This window comes from Mandrillus leucophaeus, unplaced genomic scaffold (genome assembly GCF_000951045.1).
Source record: "Mandrillus leucophaeus isolate KB7577 unplaced genomic scaffold, Mleu.le_1.0 Scaffold172, whole genome shotgun sequence".
NCBI classification, from domain to species: Eukaryota; Metazoa; Chordata; class Mammalia; order Primates; family Cercopithecidae; genus Mandrillus; species Mandrillus leucophaeus.
Window position 1 is genome coordinate 2,657,960 of NW_012101721.1, and position 26,899 is coordinate 2,684,858.

Consider the following 26,899-nt stretch of genomic DNA (forward strand, 5'->3'; position numbering starts at 1 on the left):
AGAAGAAAAGAAAACCCTCTTCTAAGCCTCCTTCTCTCACAAGCTTGCCTCCCTGTCATTATCCCACTACTCTTTCAACATCACACTGCTAGAGAGTGTCCACACCCCCGGCTTCTCTCTCCTCCCCTCCCTTTCATTCCTGGGACCATGATGTCTCCCTTCCCCTCCATTCCATGAATACTGTTCCCCCAGGGGCCACTAAGGACTTTCCAATGGTCGAATTCAGGAAATTCTTTTAAATCTTCCTCTTTTTTGACCACCTCAAAGCTTGCTTCTTTAGGTTTTGTGACACTGTCATATTTCAATTTCCTTTCTAGCTGTCTGGTTTTCAGTATTTCATTGGTAAGTCCTTCTGCCTGTATCTTAAACACTGATGCTCTCTGGGCCCTCTGTCTGTCTTCTACACATTTCCACTTGGATGTCTCTGAAACATCTCAGACTTAGTATGTGCAGAGCTGACATCATTGCTTCTTTGCTTATCACCTGGTCTGAATCTGCCCCTCTTCTTCTGCTCCCTGTCAATGTTACCAGCAACTATTCAATCGCCTACAATGGACCCTTAGCAGTCATCACTTTCTCGAGATCTCTGTCATGTACACCCATATAGATCCACTAAACAAAATGGTAATCCCTCTCCGCCCCAGAATTCTTATCTCTCATTATTGCTTTCCTTAGCACTTATCACCACCTGTACACTACTAGATGTTTAATGATTTATTCTCTGTCTTCCCCCATAAGAAGGAAAGCCCATGTGGGCAAAGGCTCTACTTTGTCCCGGGCTACATCCCCGGTGTCTAGAGCAGTGCCAGGCACTTAGTAGAGACTCCATAAACATTTGTTGAATGAATGAAAGGAACCTGGATTTCTTCCTGTGCCTCATACTTCCATCTTCACACAATTCCCAAGTCTAGCTGTTCTTATCTTATCTTGGAATTGCAAATCTGGGCCCCTCTTTGCTTCTTTTCCCACTGTCGCTTTTTTTTTTTTTTTTTTTTTGAGACAGAGTCTCGCTTTATCACCCAGGCTGGAGCGCAGCGGCATGATCTTGGCTCACCGTAACCTCTGCCTCCTGGATTCAAGCAATTCTCCTGCCTCAGCCTCCCAAGTAGCTGGGATTACAGGCACGTGCCACCAGGCCCGGCTAATTTTTTTGTATTTTTAGCAGAGACAAGGGTTCACCATATTGGCCAGGCTGGTCTTGAACTCCTGACCTTGTGATCCACCCACCTCGACCTCCTAAAGTGCTGGGATTACAGGCATGAGCCACCGCGCCCGGCCACCCCACTGTCGCTTTCTTAATTAGGCCTTGTCACCCCATTCAGAGTTATCATGGCCTCCTTGCTGTGGCTGTCTTCTTAGACCTTTCTCTGCTTCCTCTCTAAATAATTTTCTCTCCAACGCACAGTCTGGAGTCTCCTTCCTCTGCCTCAATCCCATGGATGTTCACTTTGTAGATGCTCATTAATGTGTGCCTGACAGCCCTGGCCTCTCTCTGGGGAGAGAGGTCCAGTGAGAGTCACAGTTTTGTCCCATTTTAAAATGAGGATCAGGGAGGGATTGAACGCAATACAGAGCTTACAGATGTAGGCACTGACCAGCAGAGATACACAGAATTGGAGACAAGTGACACAACCTGTTAAAAGAACTTGGGAGAGAAACCGGGAGTGTGGACTGGAATGACTGGGGCAGCATTCTAGAATGAATCATTACAACAGAGATCAACGACCACATGGGGTAGGGCTAGGGAGGGGCTGGAGAGAGAGAGGGGAAGAAAAAGAAATTCAGTCATGCTGAAGTGAGATTGGATTTCCACACTTGTCTACACTGAAAAGCTAAAAATAGGGACATCTGGGGAGAAAAATAGTGAGGAGTCTTTTAATTCTACTGACATGGACTATAAGGAGGGAGGTTTGCAGGGAAGGATGTGTCTCTCACTCTTAGGGGCAAAACTGGAAAAATTTTTATTTTGGGGGCCCCAACCTTCACTCTCTCCACTCCATCCCCTGCCTGTTCTCTCTATCTTTCCTCACTATCAAAACCTCTTTTTAAAGGAAAGAGTCTGATAACATTCATTTACATAAATCTGTAATATTTAATGTGGTGATTTTAGATGTTAGAAGCAGAAGTCTGAAATTAAAGACACGTAAGTACAGCAACCATTAAAAAAAGACGTATATAATTCACTGCATCCAGCACAGGGCTAAACCCAGTGGTTGCTCCACAAATATTTGTTGAAAGATGTTCAAAAAAGCATTATTTATATTATCAAACTCCACAAACAATACAAGTATCCAAAAATGGGGAAACCATTGCAAAATCATCCATATGAAGAAATATTACATAGCTATAAAAATATCTAGAAAAGCTTTTTAATGATCCAGAGGAATAAATGCTTATACTAATGTTAGGCAAAAATAGCAGGATTCGAATTGCTACTATAATATGTCAATTATAAAAATCATATGCACATACAGAAGACAAAATCTATGAGTATCTCTGGAATCCGTGGGATTTGGGGTTATTTTTAGTTCTACTTTTCTGTATTTTTGAATTGTTTATACTTGGTATGAAAGAAATAGCCCAAAGTAAACGTTGTGGAAGATTTACTTGGGGGAAGAAACACTTATCAGGGGTCCCCGCTAATTACACTGTACTGGTGTGGCCCACTTGGTCTATTATAGAGGAGGAAAGCGGGGAAGAGATAGGGCCTGTCCAGTAAGGGAGGATGGATGGTCTGCCAGCAGAGGATGGACTTTTAAAAACTGCTACAGGGGCTGGGCGCGGTAGCTCACGCCTGTAATCACAGCACTTTAGGAGGCTGAGGCGGGCAGATAATGAGATCAGGAGTTCGAGACAAGCCTGACCAACATGGTGAAACACTGCCTCTACTAAAAATACAAAAATTAGCTGGATGTGATGGCGCCCGCCTGTAGTCCCAGCTACTCAGGAGGCTGAGGCAGGAGAATGGCTTGAACCGGAACGGAAGTTACAGTGAGCAGAGATGGCGCCACTGCACTCCATCCTGGGCGAGAGAGCGAGGCTCCGTTTCAAAAAAACAAAACAAAAACAAAACAAAACAAAACAAAAAACAAAAAATCTGCTACAGGAGTGGGGAGGCCGACCTTTGAAGAAAAAGGGCGTACCCGGTAATATTAGTGCTTTAGTGCCTTTGAACTTATGCAGACTTCCTCTGTTAGAGGGTTTCTGTGTTCTAGGCTAATAGGTTAACCTGACATCTAGAACACCTTCCTCACATTAGTTCCTTACACACCCAAGCCTTCAGGTGCTGAGACGTGTTTCTTTTCACCCTGCTCTCTCCACCCCCTACTTTTGAAAACACAGCTGGAATTTTAATTAAAGCCTATTGTGTTGGTACCTCAGTAGTGTTGGTACCTCAGTAATATTCTACATTAATATCTTTAAGAATTAAGGTCATGTCCCCATGTAAGAAAATATTATTTAATGTTGCTTCTATATCATAATATCTATATAAAAGCCCTGGCTGTTTTAATAAAGAGACCACAGATTTCAGAATTTATATAAACAGGAAAACATTTTCTTTGGGTTATTTCTGGAAATCCCTTCCAAACATCTGAGTTTTCTTCTAACTCAAGTCTCTTCCCACCTCCTTCCCAGGGGATCTGCTGAAGGGTGTTGTATGTCTCCCTGTGGGACAGCAAACTTCACAGTCAGGATAAAACAAACAAACAAACAATATCAAAACAACACCCAGCAACGGCAACCCCCATCCCTCTCCAAAGTTCTAATTTCCCGCACTTAAAATTAAGTCCTGGGCTATCCTTGTGTTGCAAGAATCTTAGAATCGAAATGGAGGGATTTGATAACTTTAAATCTAAAATTTTCTTCTATTATTTACTAGTTATCAAAATATGCAAACTGCTGATTAAGGAAGGCTGGGTGGCAGGAGCGCCTGCGAAGGCGTAGGGGAGAAGTGTGAAAAGAAATCCCAGCTCTCCCTGGGAGACTGCGTGTGAAAGAGCCCGGCTCCCCCGAAAGCTCCAGTCCGCGTTTTGCAGGCTTCCGCATCTGCCTTCCCTGTCTCTCTTACCTCCTTGATGTTCGGCACTATTTGTGGCCGGCGTGGTGGAAGGACACAGTGAGGTTCTCACCCCCGCCCCCCCACCGCTCCTCGCTCCCATCCCAGTTCCATCAAAACGAACCCGGGCCAGCGCAAGGATCTCCGAGTTGCGAGTGTGCTGAGGCTGGGACTGTCACTCATTCTCCGATCAGCGCGTGAACGCAGCTCGGCTGCCGCTGGCAGGAAACAATTCTGCAAAAATAATCATACTCAGCCTGGCAATTGTCTGCCCCTAAGTCTGTCGCTCTGCCGCCGTCCACACTCGCTGCAAGGGAGGGGGCACAGAATTTACCGCGGCAAGAACATCCCTCCCAGCCAGCAGATTACAATGCTGCAAACTAAGGATCTCATCTGGACTTTGTTTTTCCTGGGAACGGCAGGTACATTTTTTTTTTAATTCTCAATCTGGTTTGCTAATTACCCCTTCCTCCTACTCCTAGGAGGAACGCTATTATTTTGGGTGGTTTTACGTGGACTGCTAAGGCTGGTCATTTGCGTTTAGCTGTGAAAGGAGCGCGTCGCCCTTGCTGCCCAGCCGAACCCCGCTCCCTCCCGGGCTGCGCTGCACGGGAGCTGCCTACCCGCGCCGCCAGCGCCCGGCGCCCCTCTGGCGCGTCCGCCCTTCCCACTTTGTGCGCCTGCGGCGGTGGGAGCAGAGCCGGTCGGCTCCTGGGGGCTCAGCGGCCGCGCTGGTGATGGGCAGCGCTCCTTCCCCAAAGGCGGGCGGCGGGGCGGGGGACGTCGCGGCTCGGGTGGTGCCGCTGCACGGGCTCAGATTCTGAGGGGGAAGGGGCTTGTCAGCCCCGGCTCCGGGAAGAGTTAACAATAAGGCTAGGGCAGCCGCCCCAGATCGTTATATCCCCGGGTCTAATAAAGTCAGGATCGCTGCTTTACCTCCCCCGCCCCAGCCGAATAACGGTTTGCAAAATAGGGCGAAATGGGCAGAATAGCAGGGCTATGTGGCCGTTGTTGCACCCCAGTCGATATGACGTTAGTTTTTCATTTGCCAAATTGCTGGTTAGTTGCAAAGCCTACCCTCGGCCGCGAGCACTGAAGGATGGGAGGGTCGAGCGCCGCGTTTTGACAGGAGGAAGTGCGGAGGGGCGGAGGGCGAGGAGGGCGTGATCGGGTCTGCCTGGTGTGTGCGCGCGTGTGTGCGCGCGTGTGCCTTTACACGCGCCGCGTGCCCAGTGTTGCACAGGGCGGGAGAAGAATGGCAGGTAGCCGCCCGAAACACCTCGCCCTGTCTCCTTTCTTTGGGCGAGGTTCTGGATCCTGGCAAAGTGTGAACAATAGGGAGCTGGGAGGAAGACAGTAGTGATGCTGCCGCGGGTGGCGGGGGTTGCGCCGCCGCCCAGAGAACCTCGGCAGCGGGGAGGGAGGTGCATTTCATTTTGGCTATTTCCATCCCCGGCCTCCCTGGAAAATTCTTCTGTGCGTGCCCACCCTCCCCTCCAGCTGTCATCCCCCCACCTCCACCCAAGGATTTGCGCTTTGGCTCTGATGGACGGGAGGGGAGGAAGAAAAGCAGGGGCCGCAGAGAGCTGGGTGGGTTGGGCGGACATTCTGGGCGGGGGGGCGTGTGCTGGGAAGCGACTGAGGAAAGCCGGGCGGAGGGGCTGTGTGTCGAGGTTGCCGCTGCCAGGTGCCGTTGTACCTTCTCTGGACTGCCGAGCCCGGGTTGGGGAGCGCACGGGGCGGGTTGGGGAGCGCACGGGGCGGGCTGGGGAGCGCAAGGGGCGGGTCAGGCAGCACCCAGTGAGCCCCCTTCGCGGGCGGCACAGGAGCAGCGCTCGGCCGCCGCCTCCAGCCAACTCGGCTCCCTCCCATGGCGACCAATCAGCGCGAGGCTGGCTGGGCGGGAAGCCGCGAGAGGCTTTTATTGCGGCGCGGATGGCGGCCAGGAGCTGCCAGGACAGTCTCCCGGTGCTCCAGCCTAACGGTCTCGCTCAGTCACCGCCGGGAGAAACCCCGCCCTGCGGCCGGTCCCCAGCCTGCCCGGCAGTTTCTGAGGAAATAAAATGGAGACTAGGTGGTCACCTGGAGTGCTCCTGGTCCGGCCGCCCGTGCTCGCCCACTCTCGCCTCTTTCTTGCGGACTTGGAGCATCCCACCGCCCCCGCCAGCGCTCACTCTCGCGCCGCGGAATCCGAGCCTGAGCGCGTCGCCGGGGAGGGCACCCTGGCAGGCACACCGACGCGCGTGCGCTGACCGGCCGGCCGCGGGCCGGGGGCGCTACTGGCGGCGGGGCGGGGCTGTGGTAGGGCCCAGAGGGGTGGGGACCAAGCCTAGTCTGCCTGGCGCTGGGTCTCCGCTGCCACCTGGGCGGGGGCCACCCCGGCTATGCCCCTTTCCGCGGTCCCGTGGGTGCTGCGACGCGACCTGTCCGCACTGAGGGGGGTGGGGGGAGGCGGTGTTTTTGAGACCTCCTCGCTCCCAGGTGGGAGCGTGACAATGGAACCCGGATCTTTGGTGGGCCTTTTGGGGGATCGCCTGGCGGTCCTTTCCATCATCGTGATGGGTACAGTCATCAGTATTTGGATCCCGTGGAAGTTGCAGGCCCAGGAATTCCCACTGGGATATTCGTGGAGGCCCAGGCAGGGGAGGCATTCTGACCAGTGTTCCCTGGAATGAAAGCGACCTCTTTCCTGGCCTGGTACCTTTAGAATGGGAAGAAGGCAGAACGTGAAACACATACAAGGTTGCTTAACAAAAGAAAGAAGTCGAATGGTTTTCTAAAGAGAAATAATTTCCCATTAAAATGTCTTTTGTACCATATATTTAAAAAAAAATCAAAGAATTCAAGTCAAAGGGTCAGAATGAAAATGAAAATATAACACACAAGTATATATACATATGTATATATATCTGAGGATTTTTTTTTTTTTTTGGACTCAAATGTAGCATGTCCAGGGCAGTGGTAACTGAGTTTATGTGCTCCGCTCTGTGCATATGAAAATTTACATATAAGGCAAGCTAACGTTAATATATCAAGTGAGTGCGATGGGATGCCCCCTCCTCTTTTGATGTCCTCTGCTCTTTAGAAATGCAATGAAAGGTTGTGCAATTGCATAGTACATTTGAGTTTACTCTAGTATAAATTTTGGATGTTTTGAAGAATTGTTTGCTTGAACGATCTGGGATGGTTAAATCACATGTTTACTTGATAATTTTAGTCTTGTGTCAGTTAAACTTGCAAGAGTCAAGGAATGGATAGGACTGGGTTTCTAACAAGATAACACCGGTTAAGAACAAAGAGCTACTTTACAAAAGCTAACATTGAAATCAAGTAGTATACATAATATCTCTGACTAAGCAAATTAAGGTGCGCTTCCACAAAGTTTACTATGAGCACAGTTATAGTGAGCCATATATTTTTGTTGATTTTCATTTTAAGATTGAGAATGTGTGTTTTTAAACAGAATTTCACTGAGTGTAATAAAAGCTGTATAAGAATGTGGAAAACCTTTCATAACTCTAACCAAACCCTAGAAAGATTATTTTCTTTCAATAAATACTAGCATATTTAAAAATATTAATAACTGATAATTTGTTTAAAATCCAACAGAGTTATTAAAAACAGGGAATATAATCCAGACATTGTAGACATGTGGGCTGTGATTTATGTAAGTTTTTGAGTTACTATTCCCTCTATAAAGGTCTTAAAGATCTGCTAACCTAGCTAAGCTTTCATTACTCTCAAATTGTTTGCCTAAGCTAATTCTTTATGAACTCCTTCCTTCTTTCCCTAAATTATCGAACCTGATAACTGCCTTCCAAATACCTTTATCTAAGATTTTTTTTTAAAAAATTGGAATATCAGAAAATAGCAGGACACATTCTTGTTTAGTAAAGGAGGTTCCTGTAAGTCTTACTATAATAATTTATTAAACTAAGAATATGTTGATTTAACTGGTGACTGGTTTCTTGAGTTTGATAGTTCAAGAATTAAGATAGTAATTGCAAAGAAAAACAATCCCACATCAAAACTTAAAAAAAAAAAAATGGTGTGGGTGTGCTATTTGTAAGGGATGTGGGTGTTTACTGAAGGCAGCAATAAGGAGAAATTAGTCTGTAGCACCCCCAAATTTCAAGTTTTGAACAGTGCTTCTGTTTGGAATCCGTTTATCATTAATTGAATTCCTCAGATAGGTAATATGTAATTTAACGGAAGTAACCTATATCTGTATTTTCTGTTACAAGGAACAATGTCTTAATTGCCTTTCAAAATAAACAGCACCGTTTTGTCACTCAAAAGCTAATCTTTAGACATGTGTTTGTTCACTACAGAACCCAGTTTCTCAAATTATAGAGAGCATTTTGTAAACTTTACACTGCTTAAAATATGGACTCTGGAATTTCTGATGCGACCACTTAATTTTTCAAGGCGACGAAGCCTCTGTTAAGTATGAGTTTGATAAATTTCTCATATTTTTGTCTTTAGTATTAAGGAACTGTGGCTGCTGTCCAGACTGAAAGTGGCTTCAATACTACTGGCAGACTTCCAAAGACATTTTACAGACAGTCCTTTCTGACTTAGTGTAAAATAAATGATTGAGTACCTGTTGCTAAAGAACGGGTTGCACTTTCCCTTAGGATCTTGAGCTTGTGATGGAGAGCAGAACCAATTGGCAGGCTGGGGAGAGAAGGGATCCCACCTGCCCCCATCAGTCTGCAGGAAGAGTCATAGACTGGGAGGAGACAAAGACATTTTATAAAGGCTCTCCTGTACCAGTTCAGCATTGTGTTTTTGAGCACACACATGTTTTCTGGTGTCAAGATAAATATTTTAATGTAAATTCCATAATTGATCATTTTTCAGTTTAGCAGTTGTAACATAGAGACTAAGGAACGTCTGGAACTTTAAAAGAAATGACATCACATTACAGGGAGCATTTTACTAATCTTAAAACTGGGTTACAAACTACACAAAATTGAAAACATTAATCACGTGGCTGCGTAAAATGAGGTCATTTGAGCTTTTAATAAAAATCTCTAAGGTGAACATTCCTTTGGTTAAAAAGAAAGAATTCTAAGTAAAATTCGGAAGAAGAAAATTTGATACGTTTCATAATATATTCAATGCCTCTGAGCAATACTGTAAGAGATGGCCTCTTAGGAAGGAGGAAATGTCCGAGACCTCTCTGAATCCTAATGATTAGGTTTCTATGAGCTCCAAAGTTTTTACTATTTGAAAACATTGTAGTGAAACTATTTTTACCAATACGGGTAGATATGCTTACTACTTACGGTAGGATAATAGAATACAGAAGTCAATCTGAAGGTCATAGTCCTGTTACCTCTAGCCTCTTTTGTTATTAACTCTTGGGGTCAAACCTTAAAACCATTTGCTGATGTAAAGGGATGTAAATTATTTGGCATTGGCAGTGGTGCCATTATGCCCTTTCATTTCATGTTGTTGAAATACTGTCTCTCAGCTGCAGATGCTCATTAGGAGCATTGCCTTTTGATGTTGGTCTGGGTGCCAAATGGCGTCCTTTCAGGCAGTTTCAATACATTACATTTAAAACGTTCTCAGGCCGTGTCTACATCCAGCCACTGAGTTAACGGATTTTCAGTTGGGTAGACACACTTTTCCTTTCCTGCAGTATTAATTTAGCTTCTAAGCAATCGGAGACTCCAAGAGGACTGCACTAAAAGGATAGGCCATTTGGTATATCTTGTGTATGTGTGCTTTTGAAAAACAGATTGTAATAAACTCATTATGCATTCTTTTTTCTTCCAAATATATGTAACATTTTCTTGAATTCAAAGATTGCATGGCTGATATGATTTAAAAGGCTTCTGTGTTACCTATGTTCCACTTTGTACTCTGAGGACTTCTTGATTTGTAGCTGCAAACCCCGGTAACAGCTGATCTTCTGTTTTCTATTTGGCGTCATTCCTGAGATAAGGTGTAAAATGCCTTTTGTTGTACATTAATCTCCTCCTTTGATATCTGATTACCTCATCATTTAGGAATATTCGTAGTAATGTCACAGTATTTGAGATTGTGTTACATTAGGTATTCTCTTCAATAGTTGATCAAATATGTTTATTGAGTGCCAGCTTTTTATCTTCTGCTCTGTGGGGAATTAAAAGGAGTGAGATGACATAATTTCTGCTGTCAGGGAACCTTGGGAGTAGTAGAGACTAGAGATTAAGAGAGGTAGATAACCCTGGATTGAAACCCCAGACATATCCCTTACCAGCTGTCTGATCTTGGACAAATGATTTAACTCGTCCAAGTTTCAGTTTCCTCTTCCGTGAGATTGGAAAATTAGTAATGCCTACTTGTTAGAGTTATAAATATTTTAGAGATCTTAGGAATTCTGTGCATGTAAACAGTGTTCATTAATGAGGAAGAGGGATATATATGGATCTGGAAAAAAATAATTATTTAGACATAGTGCCCTCCTTTTAGAAGGATTTTAAAAAGAATTTTATGAAAACATGACTCCCTCAGAGATTAGAACTAGGCTTAAAAAGTTGGTCACTAAATATGCCTGCAATTCCATGTTGGTTTTGAATACTTCAGAGAAAAAATAGCCTGATTATAAGGTTGAAAACTGTCTGCACAAGGGTGGATCTAGGTTTTGTGGGGCCTGAAGGGTATACAATTTTGAGGGCCTTCTTTAAGGAAAATACAAAACTCTCTTGCTTTTGCAAAGTTTAGTTGAATACATGACCATGAGAACACATTGCCAAGTCCTGGTCCCCCAGAGCCTTGGAAGGAGTCCATGCAATTGAGGAACCCTGAAAACTTCTGGCCCTGCTTTAGCAACTATCCTTTGGTCCACTTGGACTCATTGCTTGGGAATATAAACTAATTGTTCCAGTTTATTAAACGTGGACCTCATAGAGTTTGTTTGTGTAGTGCTTTGAAGATTACAATCATATCTTAGAATCACAAAGTCGTTTTTAGAAAGAAGTATTTCACTTTTATTTGACAAAATCTTAAATGAGATCTGAGCTGATTTGATATTTGTCACTACCGATATTCTTGTAAATTACTAACTAGAAGAAAATAAAGCAATTGCCATTATTATTCAAATGAGTGAGACATAAGTACCCGATTGGCAGGGCAAGAAGTAGTTTTGCCAGCTAAAGGCATATGATATTGGAGAGGAGACTGAAGATTTTGTCGTAGCTATCTAAAAGGAGATAAACTGGATATATAATACCAATAATTACATCTTAATCATCACGTTATGGTTTACAAAACACTTTGATATGCGTTTAATCTTCACACTAATTATTTAGTAAATATTGACTGAGTACGTGCTCGGTACTGGGTGCTGGGACTACAGTGGTGAACTAGACATACATCGTCCCTGTTTTCATGGAGTTTCCAGTCTAGTAGTACAGAGAAATATAGACATTAAAAAGTAACATACAAATTTATAATTACATATTCAGATTAAAATCCGAGAAAAACCCAGGATGAGAGATTATCAAGGGGGATTGGGTGGTTGGGGAGGTGAGGATGTAACATTTAAACAACTGTGAAATAGGAAGAACAGATGGTATTCTCATTTTAGGGCATGATTGATTGACTACTTAATTCAACAAATGTTGAATTACAACAAACATTCCTGAATTCCTTAATTCAACAAATCTTTGTGAAGTCTGGAGAAGGTTGGACAGCTTCAGGAATTGTGTGGAGTTTCACGTTATAAAGTCCAGGAAAATATACATCTGCCTTTATAGAGCTTGCCACCTGGAAGAAGAGGAGAGAGACATACTATACTTATAAATAGAGGCACGAAGTAAATGCTGTTGGACCACAAGAAAGGAAGCAATTAATTCTGCCTGGGACTCCCTCGAGCGGAGCTTGGGGAAGAGTTGCTTTCATTAGATGGAGCAGGAAGAAAGGGTGATCTGGGCAGAGCAGACAGTCTGAGCAGTGGTTGAGACATGAATCCGGTTGTACATGGGGAACAGTGTGAGAGTAGTGGGGAGGAGTAGCCAGAGATAAGGAGAAAAAAATTCTGCAAGTCCAGATTGTAAGTCTTTAAATGGAAACTGAGACTGAGAAAGGTTAAGTGACTTACGCAGGTGGAGCTGAGACTGTAACTTGCATTGGTTGTCTGAATTGTATCCTTTTCTAAGGCAAGGATAATTTGAATATATATAGCATCTGAATACGTGCGAAGCAAACAGGAGTTCCTGTGGCTTCTGGACTGAGTCTGACCAAAGTGTGGGAGGAGTGATGGGGAGGAAGAGCACTATTCAGAGCTGTGGTCTGAAGGAACCGTCCTGCCATTCTGCAAGTTGCTGTCATTTGAGCCTGTTTCCCCATCTGTAAAATGGGGTTAATGACACTTCCATTGTGGGTCTTGGTGAGCTGAAATAAAACGACATACATAAAGCAGATATGAAGTATGTACTCATTATGTGCTTTTAAAAAGTTCCCCATGGTCAGATTTTATTTGAAATGTTTGTTTAGGCCGGGCGCGGTGGCTCAAGCCTGTAATCCCAGCACTTTGGGAGGCCGAGGCGAGCGGATCACGAGGTCAGGAGATCGAGACCATCCTGGCTAACACGGTGAAACCCCGTCTCTACTAAAAAAAATACAAAAAACTAGCCGGGCGAGGTGGCGGGCGCTTGTAGTCCCAGCTACTCGGGAGGCTGAGGCAGGAGAATGGCGTGAACCCGGGAGGCGGAGCTTGCAGTGAGCCGAGATCATCTGGCCCCTGCACTCCAGCCTGGGCGGCAGAGCGAGACTCTGTCTCAAAAAAAAAAAAAAAAAAAAAAAAAGAAATGTTTGTTTAAAAAGGTGGACAGTACTCTGAATATGATGTGCAAAGTTCTGTGCTAGAGGCTGAGAGGAAAAACAAAATAAATTTAAGGTTACTATACTGACCCTTTCAGGTGGTTGGAGGGGAAATACTTTTATTTAGTTCAAGTTGTGAAGAAATCATGAAAGATATTATATCAATAAGTGCCCAAATGAAGCAGGCAGGTAATAACTGGGAAAATTGAAAGGCAAAAATCACGTCTAGGTTTTAATGTCTGTGGGGAAAAGGTACAGAAAAGCTAGAACCTGACCTGGACCTCCACGGATATGAAGATAAATAGGGAGAGAGGGCCTGTTTTCCTATAGGGTAAGATGGATCTGGCCAAAGAATTTCTACTGAAGAGCAGTTAAAGGTTGGATCTTGGGGCAAGTCATATTTAAATCTTAAATGTCAGAGAAAGGAGAGGGGTCCTGCTGGAGATGATAGAGGAAGTAAAAGTATGTACATGTTTAAGAGTATAGTCAACAATAGCAACTGAACGTGTGCTGCGCCAGGCTGTGTGTTTGGGACTAGCTGGGAATTAGCAGACAGTTAAGTGGGACAAATTGATAGAGTTCACTGCAGCACTTAAAGGGAATTCTGGTTTTATATAGCATCCACTATGGTGGTTGGACAAAATGAAGGGCTAACGAAAGGGTTTTTATTGCTGCGTGAAACATCAACTAGATGATACTAGGAGAAGGGAGGTCAGTGAAGTCCAATGAAGGTATCTTGCTTAATTAGTAGGAGCACTTGTATGTGGGGAAAGGATACCATTGGGCTTAGATTCAAAAGATGTGGGTTCAAGAAGTTTCTCTGCTACTAACTAGCCAAGTGAATTTATATCAGTTATGTAACCTCTTTGAACTGTTACTTCCTCATTTGAATATAATAACAAAATAAGATAATATATGGGAAATGTATTGCAAATGAAATATTTCACAGCTGTACATTTTATACATTTTATTAGTAGACATGTTGCTGAAAAATTAAATAAAAATCAAATTTTATGTACTGCTAGAGGTGCTTGTTTGATTAAAGAAACCCAACTACGATATGTTTTCTAAAGCAGGTAATTTTGGAAAGATACACTTGTAATGATTTTGAATAAGGATAAAAGGGGCATAGCTGAGATGTTAGAAATAACAAAGCAACCAAGGGTAGATGATAGATCCCAAATGGTAGATGACTGAGAGGGAGAAAGATCTTTGAAGTTACAAACTCAAGGAAATTAAATAATCATGGTACTCTAAATATGATAGAGAAATTCAGAGACAGGTTAGGTTTTAGAAAAAGTTTGGACCTCCTAATACCTTAACCTGTAGGTCAGTATTTTTCAAACTATGGATGATGAAATCTATTTAATGGGCTTCCATATACATTAAACAAGAAAGAAGGAAGGGAGGAAGGAAAAAGAGGAGGAAGGAGAGAGAGAACGAGTGAAGGAGAAGTGGAAAAAGGGAGTGTGTTTTATGTAAGGGTAAGTACTGCTTTGAGTACTTCAAATTTTCTCTCTCTCTTTCTCTCTCTCTCTCTGTGTGTGTGGTGTGTGTGTGTGTGTGTGTGTGTGTGTAATATGTAACTTGGTTGTGATGGAAAATACATTCTTTTGGCTCAGGTCAAAAGAGTTTGGAAGCTACTGTTGTCAAAGGAAGAATGTAGGATCAAAGAGAGGGTAAAGCAGTCTGTAATGGAGTGAGAGTACATCAGAAAGTATAGAATAGAAACTGAATGGGTTGTGAGGGAGGGAAGGAAGAAATGACAGCAAAATTAAGTATTGAGCATCCAAGCAATCAGTTAACAACAGGTGTGAAAAAACAAAACAAATCAAACTCTAAATGTTATATCTTTTTTTGAAATGGTATTTCACTGTTGCCCAGAATGGTCTCAAACTCCTGAGCTCCTGCCTCAGCCTCCTGAGTAGCTGGGACTGAAGGTGCACACCACGGTGCCCTAAATGTGGTACCTTAACCTTACAGAGCTCACTGTCTGGGAATGAAAAGATAACTGGGAACACCAGGTAGCATCTACAGCCAAAATATGAGGCACTTAACGTTTCAGAGTCAGGATAAATATTGCCTGGGAACCAGGGGGTAGTTACAGCTGTACATTTTATTAGTAGACATGTAACTGAAAAATTACATAAAAATCAAATTTTATGTACTGCCATAGGTGCTTGTTAGATTGAAGAAACCCAACTGTGATATATTTTCTAAAGCAGATAATTTTGGAAAGACACACTTGTAATGATCTTGGATAAGGATAAAAGGGGCATAGCTGAGATGTTAGAAATGACAAAGCAACAAGCAAGGGTGGATGATAGATCGCAAATGGTAGATGACAGAGAGAGAGAAAGCTCTTTAAAGTTATAAACTTGAGGGAATGAAATAAACACAGAGAATTCACATGTTAGGTGAGAGTTAAAGGAGACTTTGAAGGAAGAATTTAGCCCCGCTGAGAGGAAGGGTGGATGAGGTAAGTATGTGTGTTCCATGTTTGGGAGGTGAGTGGAGGAAAGCCCAGTTAAAGAGACCAAGAAGACTCAAAGATGGTAGTAATCTAATCTATATTTTTATATGTTCAGTGGAGAGAAAAACACCATGAGTTACGGTCAGTACTTTGCAGGGTTTTTATCACACCCACAGGTATTTATGTGGCACTATTTCTATAGCACACAGAATGATATCTTGCCTATAATTCAGAAGGTGATAGTGAACAAATGAAGAGAACCAGAGCTTAGTGGTACGAAAGCCTAGGTTAGAAAAGTACAATAAAGTGAAGTGAAAAAAAGTTGGAAACAAATAGTATATATAGGTATAATCCCAATCTTGTCAAAAAGCACCTCTTTCACTCACTCTATAATCAAACTGGAAGAAGGTAAATCACTATTTATGTTGTCTGAGTTTTTGATAATGAGCACATATTGCTTTGCAAAACAAATAGTGCAATAAAAACAAGGGCAGCAGTACTAAGGGTGGTTAAAAGTACAAAGAAGGTGAGAATTAAGTAGAAACTTGGGATTTGTGTCAGAGGAGAGTGGTGATGTCAGAGGGATTTCAGTTGACTGGTGAAATTCAAGTTCTTTACTTAGAGTCAAATACTGAGGAAGAGCTGATGTCCAGGATGCTTGGCAAAGAAAGAAGGAAAGGAGGGCTGCTAGTTTGGGTGATGGCTTCATCATGAAGGTTCCTGGGCACATTGAACTATGCATCACCACGGAAAAGAGCCAGAGGGAGGGGAGAGGTGATGAGCAACCTTTGCAAAGGACAGCAGGATAATTTTATGCCAGAGGAAATGAATAAAGTTAGGGGTTTTCCCCAGTGACTTCATTTATCATATGAGTTGATTATTTTTAGATTCAGTTTTGTCTTCTTACCTCATTGCCCGTGGTATTCAAACATTTATTTCTAGACCTTTAAAAAATGTTTCTATAGCAAAATCTTTTTGAAGCTTGTTCTGCATGTCACAAATTGGATGTGTTGTTTGTATCAGATCAGCACATCAGTGATTGATTACTTTTCTAATGTTCTTTTATTCATTTTCAGTTTGAGTGTCCATTCTGTTCACATGAGAGGCTGCCAGTCACCAGTTAAGCTGCAATTGCTATATGAGAATTGGACTTACAGTACACCATAAAGGTGTACTTTAAGCAGCCTTTAAGGCCTGTTATCATGGGCATAAGAAGATGGAAACCCAATGAAAGCTCTTTGATTTGGGTACATAATTATAAATTATCTTTCTTTCTGAATTTAGTATCTCCTTTTGGTGTCGGAGGCAATGCATACTGCACCCGGTGCACCGAGGACCTTTGGTATCAAATCTACATTTCGAACCGTGACTCTCCTGCTTTTCGTGACCTTGAGCCAGTTATTTAATCTCCAATGATCAGTTTATTTCTCTGTGAATCAGGGATAATACCCAACTAATAGGGTTATTGTGAGGACAAAATGAGGTAGTTTATACAACTGTCTGGCACATAGTGAGCTCAGTAATTTTTTTCCCATGTCCTTTCTTTTTGCTAAAGTTCACAGTGAAGGGATACGCAATTTGTGTTGGATTTAAGTATTTGTATTGATTCTAATGAGAATCACATTTTCCATTTATTTTTCATTTTCTGAGAGTTCAGGATCACTGTGAATTGCAACTGAGTTGGAAATGCCATGCTTAATTTTGGAGCTGTTTTACCTCCTGTGAAAGCAAAGCCTAGTAGATCTTGATTTTGACAAAAGTAATATTTAAACAATTAAAAGTGGTTTATCTAGATTCTCCTTTCCATTTGCATAGGGTTAATATCAAACCTGTCAGTTCACTGTAATGGTGGAGCCATAAAATTTAGTATATTTAAATAATGGTTGCTGCTAAAGATCATATTGGTGACACTTCATTAATCTGGAAGTCACTTACCTGGCAACCTTGATTCTTTGAAACATGAAGAATGAAGAAGTGAGGGAAAGAAGCCTCTGAAGAGCTAGCATAGCATCTTTTTCTTTCTTGATGCAGTATCTTTCATATCGCTGAGAAGTTCGTAACATTTCTCTTGCTTCTTGTCTCTTTGTCTGAATTCCTCTTTATTATGTTTGCTCTAGTATCTCCTTTTGTGTTTCATGTTGTTTCATTTAACTCCTCAAATTCTAATGATCCCTGGCTGCCTATTAGTAAAGAATGAGACCTGAAACACTGTGGGGCTCAGTGTGGGGTGTCATGCTGAACGACTGTGCAGGAACTTGGTTCATTGGGTGGGGGACATCCATGTATATTCATGAGTACTTACATTTTCTTTTGGACTGATTGACTTAAGAGAATCCAAAATTTTGCAGCAGGCAGGATGTAAGTCCAAATACTGTTTTTCTCTAAGCTGAATAGGAAGAAATGGATTGGGGGTATTTTTCCTTCTGTAGTGTAGATTTCATTTAATTCTCCTATTTTCAGTAGGGTGTTTCTGTCCTCAACAAAGTCTGGTGTACCCAAGGACAAAGTGCATCTGGTTCAGTCTCTCTATTAATAAAAATTGAGCCTTCTGCTGGGGTGAGGGGAGTATAGGAGAAGAGATATATGGTGCCACCTTCCTGTAGCTTACAGTTTGTGTGTGTGTGTGTGTGTGTGTGTGTGTGTGTGTTTGAAGTGAGTGGTATGAGAGGCTCTATTGGCTTTAATTTTGGAGCAGACTCAGAACCCACTGATGACCTGTCTCCTTCAGGGTTTCTAATTGCTAAAGTCCAAAGCAGACTTTTAAAATCTTTTTTGAAATCTTTTATCTTGCATGTTTTAGGATAGAATCGTTGAGACTGAAAGAAGCTTGCAGTTCTTAAAGGAAAAGGGACATGCTCTAGGGGTGCATCAAAGGCAAAAACCCAAAAAGAGGAATGTTCAGACAACTTCAAGAGATTGACAATTTAAACAATTTTAAGGAAACTTTTCTGAACTGAAGCATTCTCAAGAGATTCCAAGGTGGCCTGAGATTCCACATTTCTTAGATAGAAAGACGTGGACTTGGCAGTGATTTTGCAAATCAGAACAGGAACAATTTCACGAACACATTGGCAAATGGCCATGTCTCACACTTGTTGGGTAGTTAAATGTTCACTAGAAACATTGACTTAATCCAGTATTTATGAAATAATTCCCGTGTTCTATGTAGTTGGTCTAGGAATTGGTGGTAAAAGATGAATACCATTCGGTAGCTTTGTGAAAAATTCTAGACTACGTTCGGAAAGTTTTTGTTTACACTTGTAATATTTATTCCTGTGGAATGACACAAAAGACAATCTTGAAATGTCCGAAAATGATAAATAAGATTTATTCTTTTCTCAGAGTTTTTTTCCTTTTGTGTATGTAACTGAAAGTTACTTATCACATGTTTAAAATTTAAAAATTTCATCAAAGAAAACCATCTGTCATAATGAAGTAAAAAAGGAACATTATGTGATTTTCTTTGAAGATAAGGGATTGAAAGTGAGTCAGTTAACTGCCCTAGATTACCATTTGAGGTCATTTTGAACTAAATTGGCTTTGGAATCAGAATTTAAATTACCAGTCAGACTCAATTAAGATAACTGGTCATGAAGGCAGTTCATTCGCCTGCCTTCCTTCTCATAAAAAGAATATTTTTATTATTTGTATTCCTTTCTAGCCAAGTTAGACATAGGTGTTATTTTTGAGAATAGAAGCATTTCACACAAAAATTGATTTAGGTATTTAAGGGTAGTTTTGTATCTAAATAGGAAACCAGAAAAATCATTCACTGTTTGGTGTTCTAGAGATAGTCACAGTAGATGCTTTTGAGGTCACTGGGAGGTAAATCAATATATTACTGAGTTATATTTTTGCTGCCCTGTGCAATATTAACAGAATAACTTTCACAAACAAACCCCACTTAAAGTTATTTAGTCACAATAATAAACTTATAATTGGACATATTTTAAGAAAACATAAATTATAAATATGTACAGTTATTTTAACAATTTATGTATGTATTTCTAAATACTAGACTTTTTGTTTGTGATAAGTGAGTATAAAATTATATATATATAATTATATACTCTTAACTTGCTCAACATAAGAGATTTAAAATGATGTGAGTTTAATCTTCTGCTGTGAGTTTAATCTTCACTTTCATCTTTTTATTTATTTATAGACTAGAACAAATAAATCAATACTTTTTTAATTATAAATTTTTAGTACTTGAAAATTATTAAATGTACAAAGGAGGAGAACTTTTAGAATTTAGAAGTACAAAGGAGGAAAACAATTTAAACCTACAGACGAATTTGGTGGGATTGGTTGTGTGTCTGCGGCTGTCTGGAGAATCCAGGTGCTTAAGTGCCTTGTACTAGCTGGACACTGGAACTTCACAGGGAAACAAAAATGTCTTGAATGACTTGCTGATGTTCTTGAAATGATGCTAATATCTATTCTATACAACCTGAAAGTATGTAGATATTATTGATTGTTTAGAGTCACGTGTCTTGGGATTTGGGACTGTTGGTGAGAAGATTGGTTTGATGTAGACCATGATAGGTATCGATCTACATATATTTTTGAAATATTTTGGCTAAAATGCAATTTGATGGGGTAAGTCTTATCCATATCTAATATTTTATCTTAAAACTGTATCTATAGAAGTTTTTTTTAAAAAAGAACAGAAAAATCAAAGTTGCATTTTAATGTTTAATGCATTGGTTTTAAAAAATTATATTCAGAGCAAAATGTTTGAGTTTTTGATGATTTTTTGCTGAAAACATTAGGTGCCAATGTCAGGTAATTCTGTGACTACAATTGTGTCATGATACTTTGTGCGTGGAGACAGTCCAAAACCAAAAATGATACAAGTGAAATCCTTATTAAGGAAGGCCTAACAACCATATCAGATAAGTTTGTTTTTTTCTTGGAAACTTTGGTAAAAAAAAAAAAATCACCTAGGAAATAATGTGATTAGAAATGCTCCTTAAATGTGCATATATGTTTAATCTGTTCTACAAAGATATTATTTTCTTTGTGGCATTGTTTTATTGAACAAATTTTGTTAAATTTTCTATTAAAACAGTCTTATAATGAATTTAATAACAATTTGGAAAACTCGCAATCTTTATAAGTGCACATGTAAGTGAGATGGATTACTATTAAAATGCAATTTCTAGTATTACAGCTCTTTTAGAATTTATCTAGCAGATTTTGTTTTTTACCATGAAAGAAATGTCATTTCTTAGTCTTCATTTGGAATTTATAAAAAATTTTAAAAATCACCACATTTTCCAAAAGTTCATGCCAGACATCATCATTCACTGTTTTAAAATGAAGTGCAATTTCTTAATAAGAAAGTATAGCTTGAGTCTTGTCCCATATAAATGAGTTTCCGAGATTTGGAAAAAAAAGTTAATACATTGGAATCAATAGTTGACCATAGATTTAAATATGATACAAAAGGTTTAAAAATCTAAATTGTCATTGTTTACAAAATATTGGCAAATTAGAGCTACAGCGCTTGGTGTTATTGTGTAATCTTCTGTTTAAAAATAAACAGTGGAAATAATTGTAGAAACCTCTGGGCTTAGAAAGGCTTGTTGGTGGTTCTTCACATCCTACTAAAAAAGCAGGCTGTCTTTGCATATTAATCACTCTGTGAAAGGAAGCTTGCCTTATTTGCATTGTGCATGCACTAAGAAGTCCAATAGTGCGCCTGAGAAAAAAAATGAGGGGATTGTAATTGTTGTTCTGAAAAGGGTTTTTATTCCATTCAAGTGGAAAAGCTGAATACTGGAGAATTAGTGCAGTGTTTTGTGGAAGAAGAGTCCCTTTTGGCCACTGCATTGCATGTGGTGCAGTCCCAGTGTGTAAGGATCCTGAACGCTGGGGTGAAGAAGAAAGTGACTCATCTTTCTACGATGCAATAGTCTATGTTCTTGTACATCTCTAAAATTTTGTAAGCATTTTCTCCTTGTTATGTATCCAAAAAGAGGTAGATTGAAATTCTGAGAATATATGCCATATTGGAAATCTTGGGAGAATTAAACATGAATCAAAAAATCTAAATATAAGTAGCTTAGGGTTTTGGGAGTGGGGTGAGATGGGGACACACAGCACAAAATTAAGCAAATTGTATTTAAGTGTTATTGTTTTTAGGAGATACGTGATTCGGTTAATGCCTGGAAGATATTTGTCCCCCAAATTGATTTTAAATGATATTTTTGACATTATCTTAGTAATAATGGCATGGTTTTTTCTTCATTGTATTTTAAGATTCAGTGGTTGAATGTAAACATTGAGAATAAACAGAAGAAATGTTCTTAATATCAGTGAGGCCTTCTTTTAATAAGACTGTGTAAGATGAGCTACTTAAAACGTTTCTCTTCTATGGTAAAATACTCTTCATGAAAGCTTTTCCTGATCTCCTAGTTCTAGCTGGCAACAGCCACATTAGCCAGAACAGTTTCCAAAACCTCAAAATGTACTTTAATTATTTTGGAGGTCTGTTACTTTGGACTGGTTTAATATACTTTACATATGTTAAGCATCTTTTGAAAAATTCTGCACAGAATATGCCATTTCCAAGTAGATCTGAATTTCACAAGGGGGAAAATATGCCATTGTCTGTGTTCATATATTTTGACAAAATGATTGTGTATAATCATGGAGACAAAGCTTATTGTTTTTAAATGATTTTGTTAAATACTAGAAAGTAGTTAACTGAGTTAAAAGGTTTCATACAGGTTTCCTAAAACCCATTTGGCTTAGATATATTTAACTATCTGTGAAACTACTTGTTTTTATCCTCTTTACTATTGTATGGATTTGGTTGGATTTTGACTCTTGAACACAGATCCTCTGATGACACCATTTTGATTTTATTTGAATTGCTTTCTGTAATACTCAAGTACATGGAAATTGTGTTTAATTTGGGCTTATGTACAGTGGTCCATAGACTTTGAGTGTGTGCTTGGGTTGCTGTTCTGAAGAACAGAAGTAGTCAAGAAGTAGTCTGAAAAAGTAGGACCATAAAAAATTAGACTGGTAGAACAACAACAATAACAACAACAAAACTATAATTTTTGTCATTCAAAAGTCCTTATATAGGTTTCATAATAAATTTTTTGCAAAGTATTACTAATGTACTTCTCCAAATGTTTATTATAGACGTGTCAAAAGACAAAATTACAACAAATTTAGTTATAAATCTAATTGTCTTTTATTTGTGATTCATAAATTGGGGCAGCCTCCATTCAACAAAATAGAACGAGAGCTCCCACTGAGCAGTGGCAGAACAGTAGGTTTGGAAAGTGGGAACATGGAAACAACTATAGAAAAAAAAAAAAGACTGGTTAACATCAGGTTACTTCCAGTGACTTTTTTTCTAGTTAAAGCAGAGGAGACTTCTTTATTGCACTGACTCAGGTTGACTGGAATCTCCTGTTTTCAGGAAAACCCAATCTGTTTTGGGATCTATCTGCTTCTTTAAAGTTTCAGTTTGATTATATGGCATGTAGCCAGAGTGACTCCATTTTGGTTTGGTCTGGTCTCTTGGGATTGGGTGCAGAAGCTCAGTCTAAAACAATGGCCTCCCATAATTTTTGTTTAACAGATATAATTTTTAGGGCTTATACTTCATTTACATTTGAACCTTTTTATAAAAATCTGAAATGCATTACACATTTTTAGAATTGTGTAGACTTCATAAGTATGCAAAACAAAAACAGCTGGTATCAAACGTCACATGATCACCTCTAAATTCAGAAAACATACTTGACAAAATGCGACACCCCTTCAGGATGAAAACACTCATTAAACAAGGAATAGAAAGTACTTCCCTGACCTGATAAAGGGCATCTATTAACAATTCAGAGCTAACATATACAAATGGCCCATAAGGACAAATGGCCAAAAGATGCTCAACATCATTAGCCATCAGGGGAAATGTAAATCAAAGCCACAGTAAGATACCACTTCACACCCGCTAGGATGGCTAGAATCAAAAAGACAGATAACCACAAGTGTTAATAATGTTGTGGAAAAATTGGAACCCTCAGACACTACGGGTGGGAATGGAAATGGTGCAGCCTCTTTGGAAAACAAGTCTGGCAGTTCTTAAACAGAGTTACCATGTGAACGAGCAGTTCTGTTCTTCCAAGAGAAGCAAAAACATATGTCCGTATAAAAACATGTACGCTAATGTTCATGGAACATTATTGACATAATAGTCAAAAAGTGGAAAAAACCTAAATGTCCGTCAATTGATGAATGAACCAAAAAATGTGGTATATTTATACAATACAATATTATTGGGAAATAAAAAGGAATGCAATACTGATACATACTGCAACATGGCTGAGCCTTGATTTGGCATTTTAGTAATGTGAGATCCTTAATTGTGTTAGCTGTTTGTTTGTTTGTAACCATGAAGGTTTATATGTATTTATTTTTCAATAGTTTTGAGGGTACGGGGACTTTTTTGTTACATGGATAAGCTCTTTAGTGGTGATTTCTAAGATTTTGGTGCACCTGTCACTGGAGCAGTGTACATTGTACCCAGTGTGTAGTCTTTTATCCCTGTACAGGTTTATTTTAATCTTAGTATTTGTTAATGTTTATCCTTAATTCTTACTAACTTTTAGATGGTGAGTATAACATCTTCATGAGAATAGCTAAAATAATTTTATTTGGATATTCCTCAAAGAACTACTGAATGTGAGCATGCTAAGATTATCCCTGGCAAAACGGAAAATGCCTAGCACCTGGAAGCATCTGTTTCTGTCTTTCTGGTAGGAGAGGGGAAACATTTATGTCTTCCATTTATGTGTTTTGACTGGGGAAAATTTCCCCTTTTATTCTGGGGAGCTGTTACTCAGGATAAGAGAATGTAGAGGAGAATCACCCCTTTCACATACCTAATAGCTTTACCATATTACTACAGTACTATCTTATGTTGTATGCATTGATTGTCAATCTCTTCCCTTCATCTCCACCATTTTGATAGCTTAAGGCTTATCATTCATTCTCTGTGCATAGAAAAAAAAAAAAACGAAATGATGTTTCCCAGTATTTTATAATCTTTCCTTCATGAACTGCAGAAGAAAGGTGTTTGGGTTTTGTCCCAATCATCATAAAGCTGTACATAATACATACGGTCGCATTTTAAAGCAAGGCTAAGATGGATTTAAGATGTATTTCTTGTCATGTGAAACGTCCTCCTCAGTGGTCTTAAATAAAATATTAATTAGATAATTCTGCAGTGATTAATATGAAAATGGTTACATAATTCTTAGATGGCATGTATTGTGTTGGGCTAACACCACATGGCTTTTCTAGAATACTGGTAAAGAATATCTTATGGGACTGCCCTTTAACTAAAAGCACAAATCTTTACTAGTGGTCCTGAGCTAACTGGAACTGCTGTAGACCGCTTGCCAATTTTCCACTAGGATGCTTTGGTGTATTTGGTGCAACTATTCCCACAATCACTTAGAGGAGCCATGCAGAGGGAGCTAACCCATAGGAAATTAAGGAATTCAAAGAATCTTTGAAAGTTCATCTTATTTAACTTCTTTAAAACAAAATTTGTGAACATCTCAGATAAGAATCTGTCTTTAAAAATAAGACATCTTAGACATACAGATGGAGGTTTAAGTTCAAAGGTTTTTTGCATTCAAATAAAATTAGTTGTTGACTTTCACTAGATGGCTCTCTTTTTTTTTAGAATGAGTTCAATATTTATTCAAGTAAACAATCAAGTTTTGATGTGCCTGTTCGGACAGACGTCTTATTTTGTGATACAGGTGACACCAAGCCCATAATGTGATTTTTCCCCCCTCAAGAAGTTTGTAACTTACTCTGGCAATTGGGATGCATTTCCCTATAAGATGTTACATGTGGTGGCTTTGTCCAGATTAACCAAAATGCAAATCTTCGTATTCTCTACAGTGCCTAGCAAAGGGTCTTGCACATAGGTACAAGTTGTCAGAGTTGGCTCAGTTTCACTCTGAGCCCCTTGTAGGTAGCCTTTATTCATTCCTGCATTCTACATGTATTTATGCCTTTGACTGAGAGGTAAGATCTAAGAGAGGAATAGATATATCTGAATTCATTTGTAAAAAGGGTGCTAGCTGGGAATGTATGCAAAGGTTTGGTGGCAGTGAGTAAACGAGAACTGGGGATGGCCATGCTCAAAAGATGGGGAAGTTGGGAGGTCATTGGAAGCAGTAGATTCTGGGAATGACTTGATGGGAGCATGTTTTGGGAAGTTGGATTTGTTGCTCTTCTTTTGGAAGCTGGGAGGGATTACAGTCTGGAAAACCAGTAGTGAAGGGGTAGGAGGAACTACTGTAGAGGCTGTGTGAGGTGATGGGAGGTGGAATTGGAGTTCCGATTATGAGATGTAAAGGAAGGCATTATGCAAGAAATACTATAGAGGGAAGATTGATGAACTTAGTGACTGATTTGGATATGCAAAAGAGGAAAGAATGGAGATTATTTAGATTTCACGTGAGGCGCATGGTAAGCGTAAATGTCACTAGTAATGGAATTGGGGAAGGGGAAAACAGGGACTTTTAATTAAAAAAAAAAAAATGAAATAGTTTGACTTGGGCAAGGTGACCCTGAGATTAAAGTGGACTGTCTAGGAAGAAAAGCCATGTATACCGCTGGAAATAGAAGTCTACAGTTTTTAGGAGAGATCACGTTAGAGACATAAATCTGTAGTTATTTAAGTAGTAGATGGCTCTCGAAGGGTAAGTCCATTTAGAGAGAGAAGCAGAGAGGACCAGGAACGGAACCTAGCCAAGCACTTACATTCTGAAGATGGGCAGTTTTTATATGTAATAGTTACTAAAAAGCGGTACCAAGTCATTTAAGCAAGTTACTGTTTTGTATATTTTCAAAAAGAATTAAACCACAGAGCTGCCTTTTTTTATATCGTGGTACTGCTTTGAATTCTTATTCTCTTTTTAATTCACTCTGTCTCTGTTTTAATGAAGAAGTTTGTTTGCAGTCCATACCAATTTCTTGTTGAGGTTTTTATCTTTTAGTGCTTTTGGTAATAACATAGCTGATACATGAAAGATTGTGTAGCTCTCATTGATTTCAAATCTTTAGGCCTTAATAAAATTATATTCCAGGATACCAGGAGAATTGTAAATAAATCCATGAACAGCTACAGAAAATGATTTTGAGAAATCATGAAAATGAACAAAACTTCTGACTTTTTTTCAAGTGGAAAGAGGGTGAATTCTTCCCCCAGGAAGATGGGGGAACTTAGTGCCCATCCCAGAAAAGTTTAAAGAATCGACAATTAAGCAGATGATATGGGAGCCCAGAGAAGAAAGCCAGCATCTAATGTGGGTTCACTAAGGACAGGTTATATCAGAACTCAATTCTGTCTTTGGCAAGATTTCCAGACTGAAAATGGAGTTTGTATTCGTTTATCATGATAGCCAAATGGAGAAATACAAGCTTGGTGCAAGTAATTGGTCAAATGACCATGCGCCTCATCAACTTGGAATGTGTTGGCTCTGCATTTTGCAGGATTTCCTTAA

At 40.0% G+C, this 26,899-nt stretch overlaps 1 protein-coding gene and 1 long non-coding RNA gene across 6 annotated transcripts in view; one reads left to right on the plus strand and one right to left on the minus strand.

The window, feature by feature from the left end:
* Window positions 1–2,072: 2,072 nt before the first annotated feature.
* Window positions 2,073–6,307, minus strand: LOC105537425. The gene is made up of 3 exons (XR_001005711.1): window positions 6,057–6,307; window positions 4,182–4,291; window positions 2,073–3,666 (listed from the first exon to the last, which is right to left on the minus strand). It is a non-coding gene; the product is annotated as an uncharacterized LOC105537425 (long non-coding RNA).
* NCAM1 (neural cell adhesion molecule 1) overlaps window positions 4,025–26,899 on the plus strand; it is a 313,732-nt gene continuing 290,857 nt past the window's right edge. For all 5 annotated transcript variants that reach the window (XM_011977014.1, XM_011977015.1, XM_011977016.1 and 2 more), the window contains exon 1: window positions 4,025–4,479. In XM_011977014.1, coding sequence (XP_011832404.1) covers window positions 4,428–4,479 — 52 coding nt within the window. In that variant the 5' untranslated portion in view covers window positions 4,025–4,427. The remainder of the gene's footprint in view (window positions 4,480–26,899) is intronic.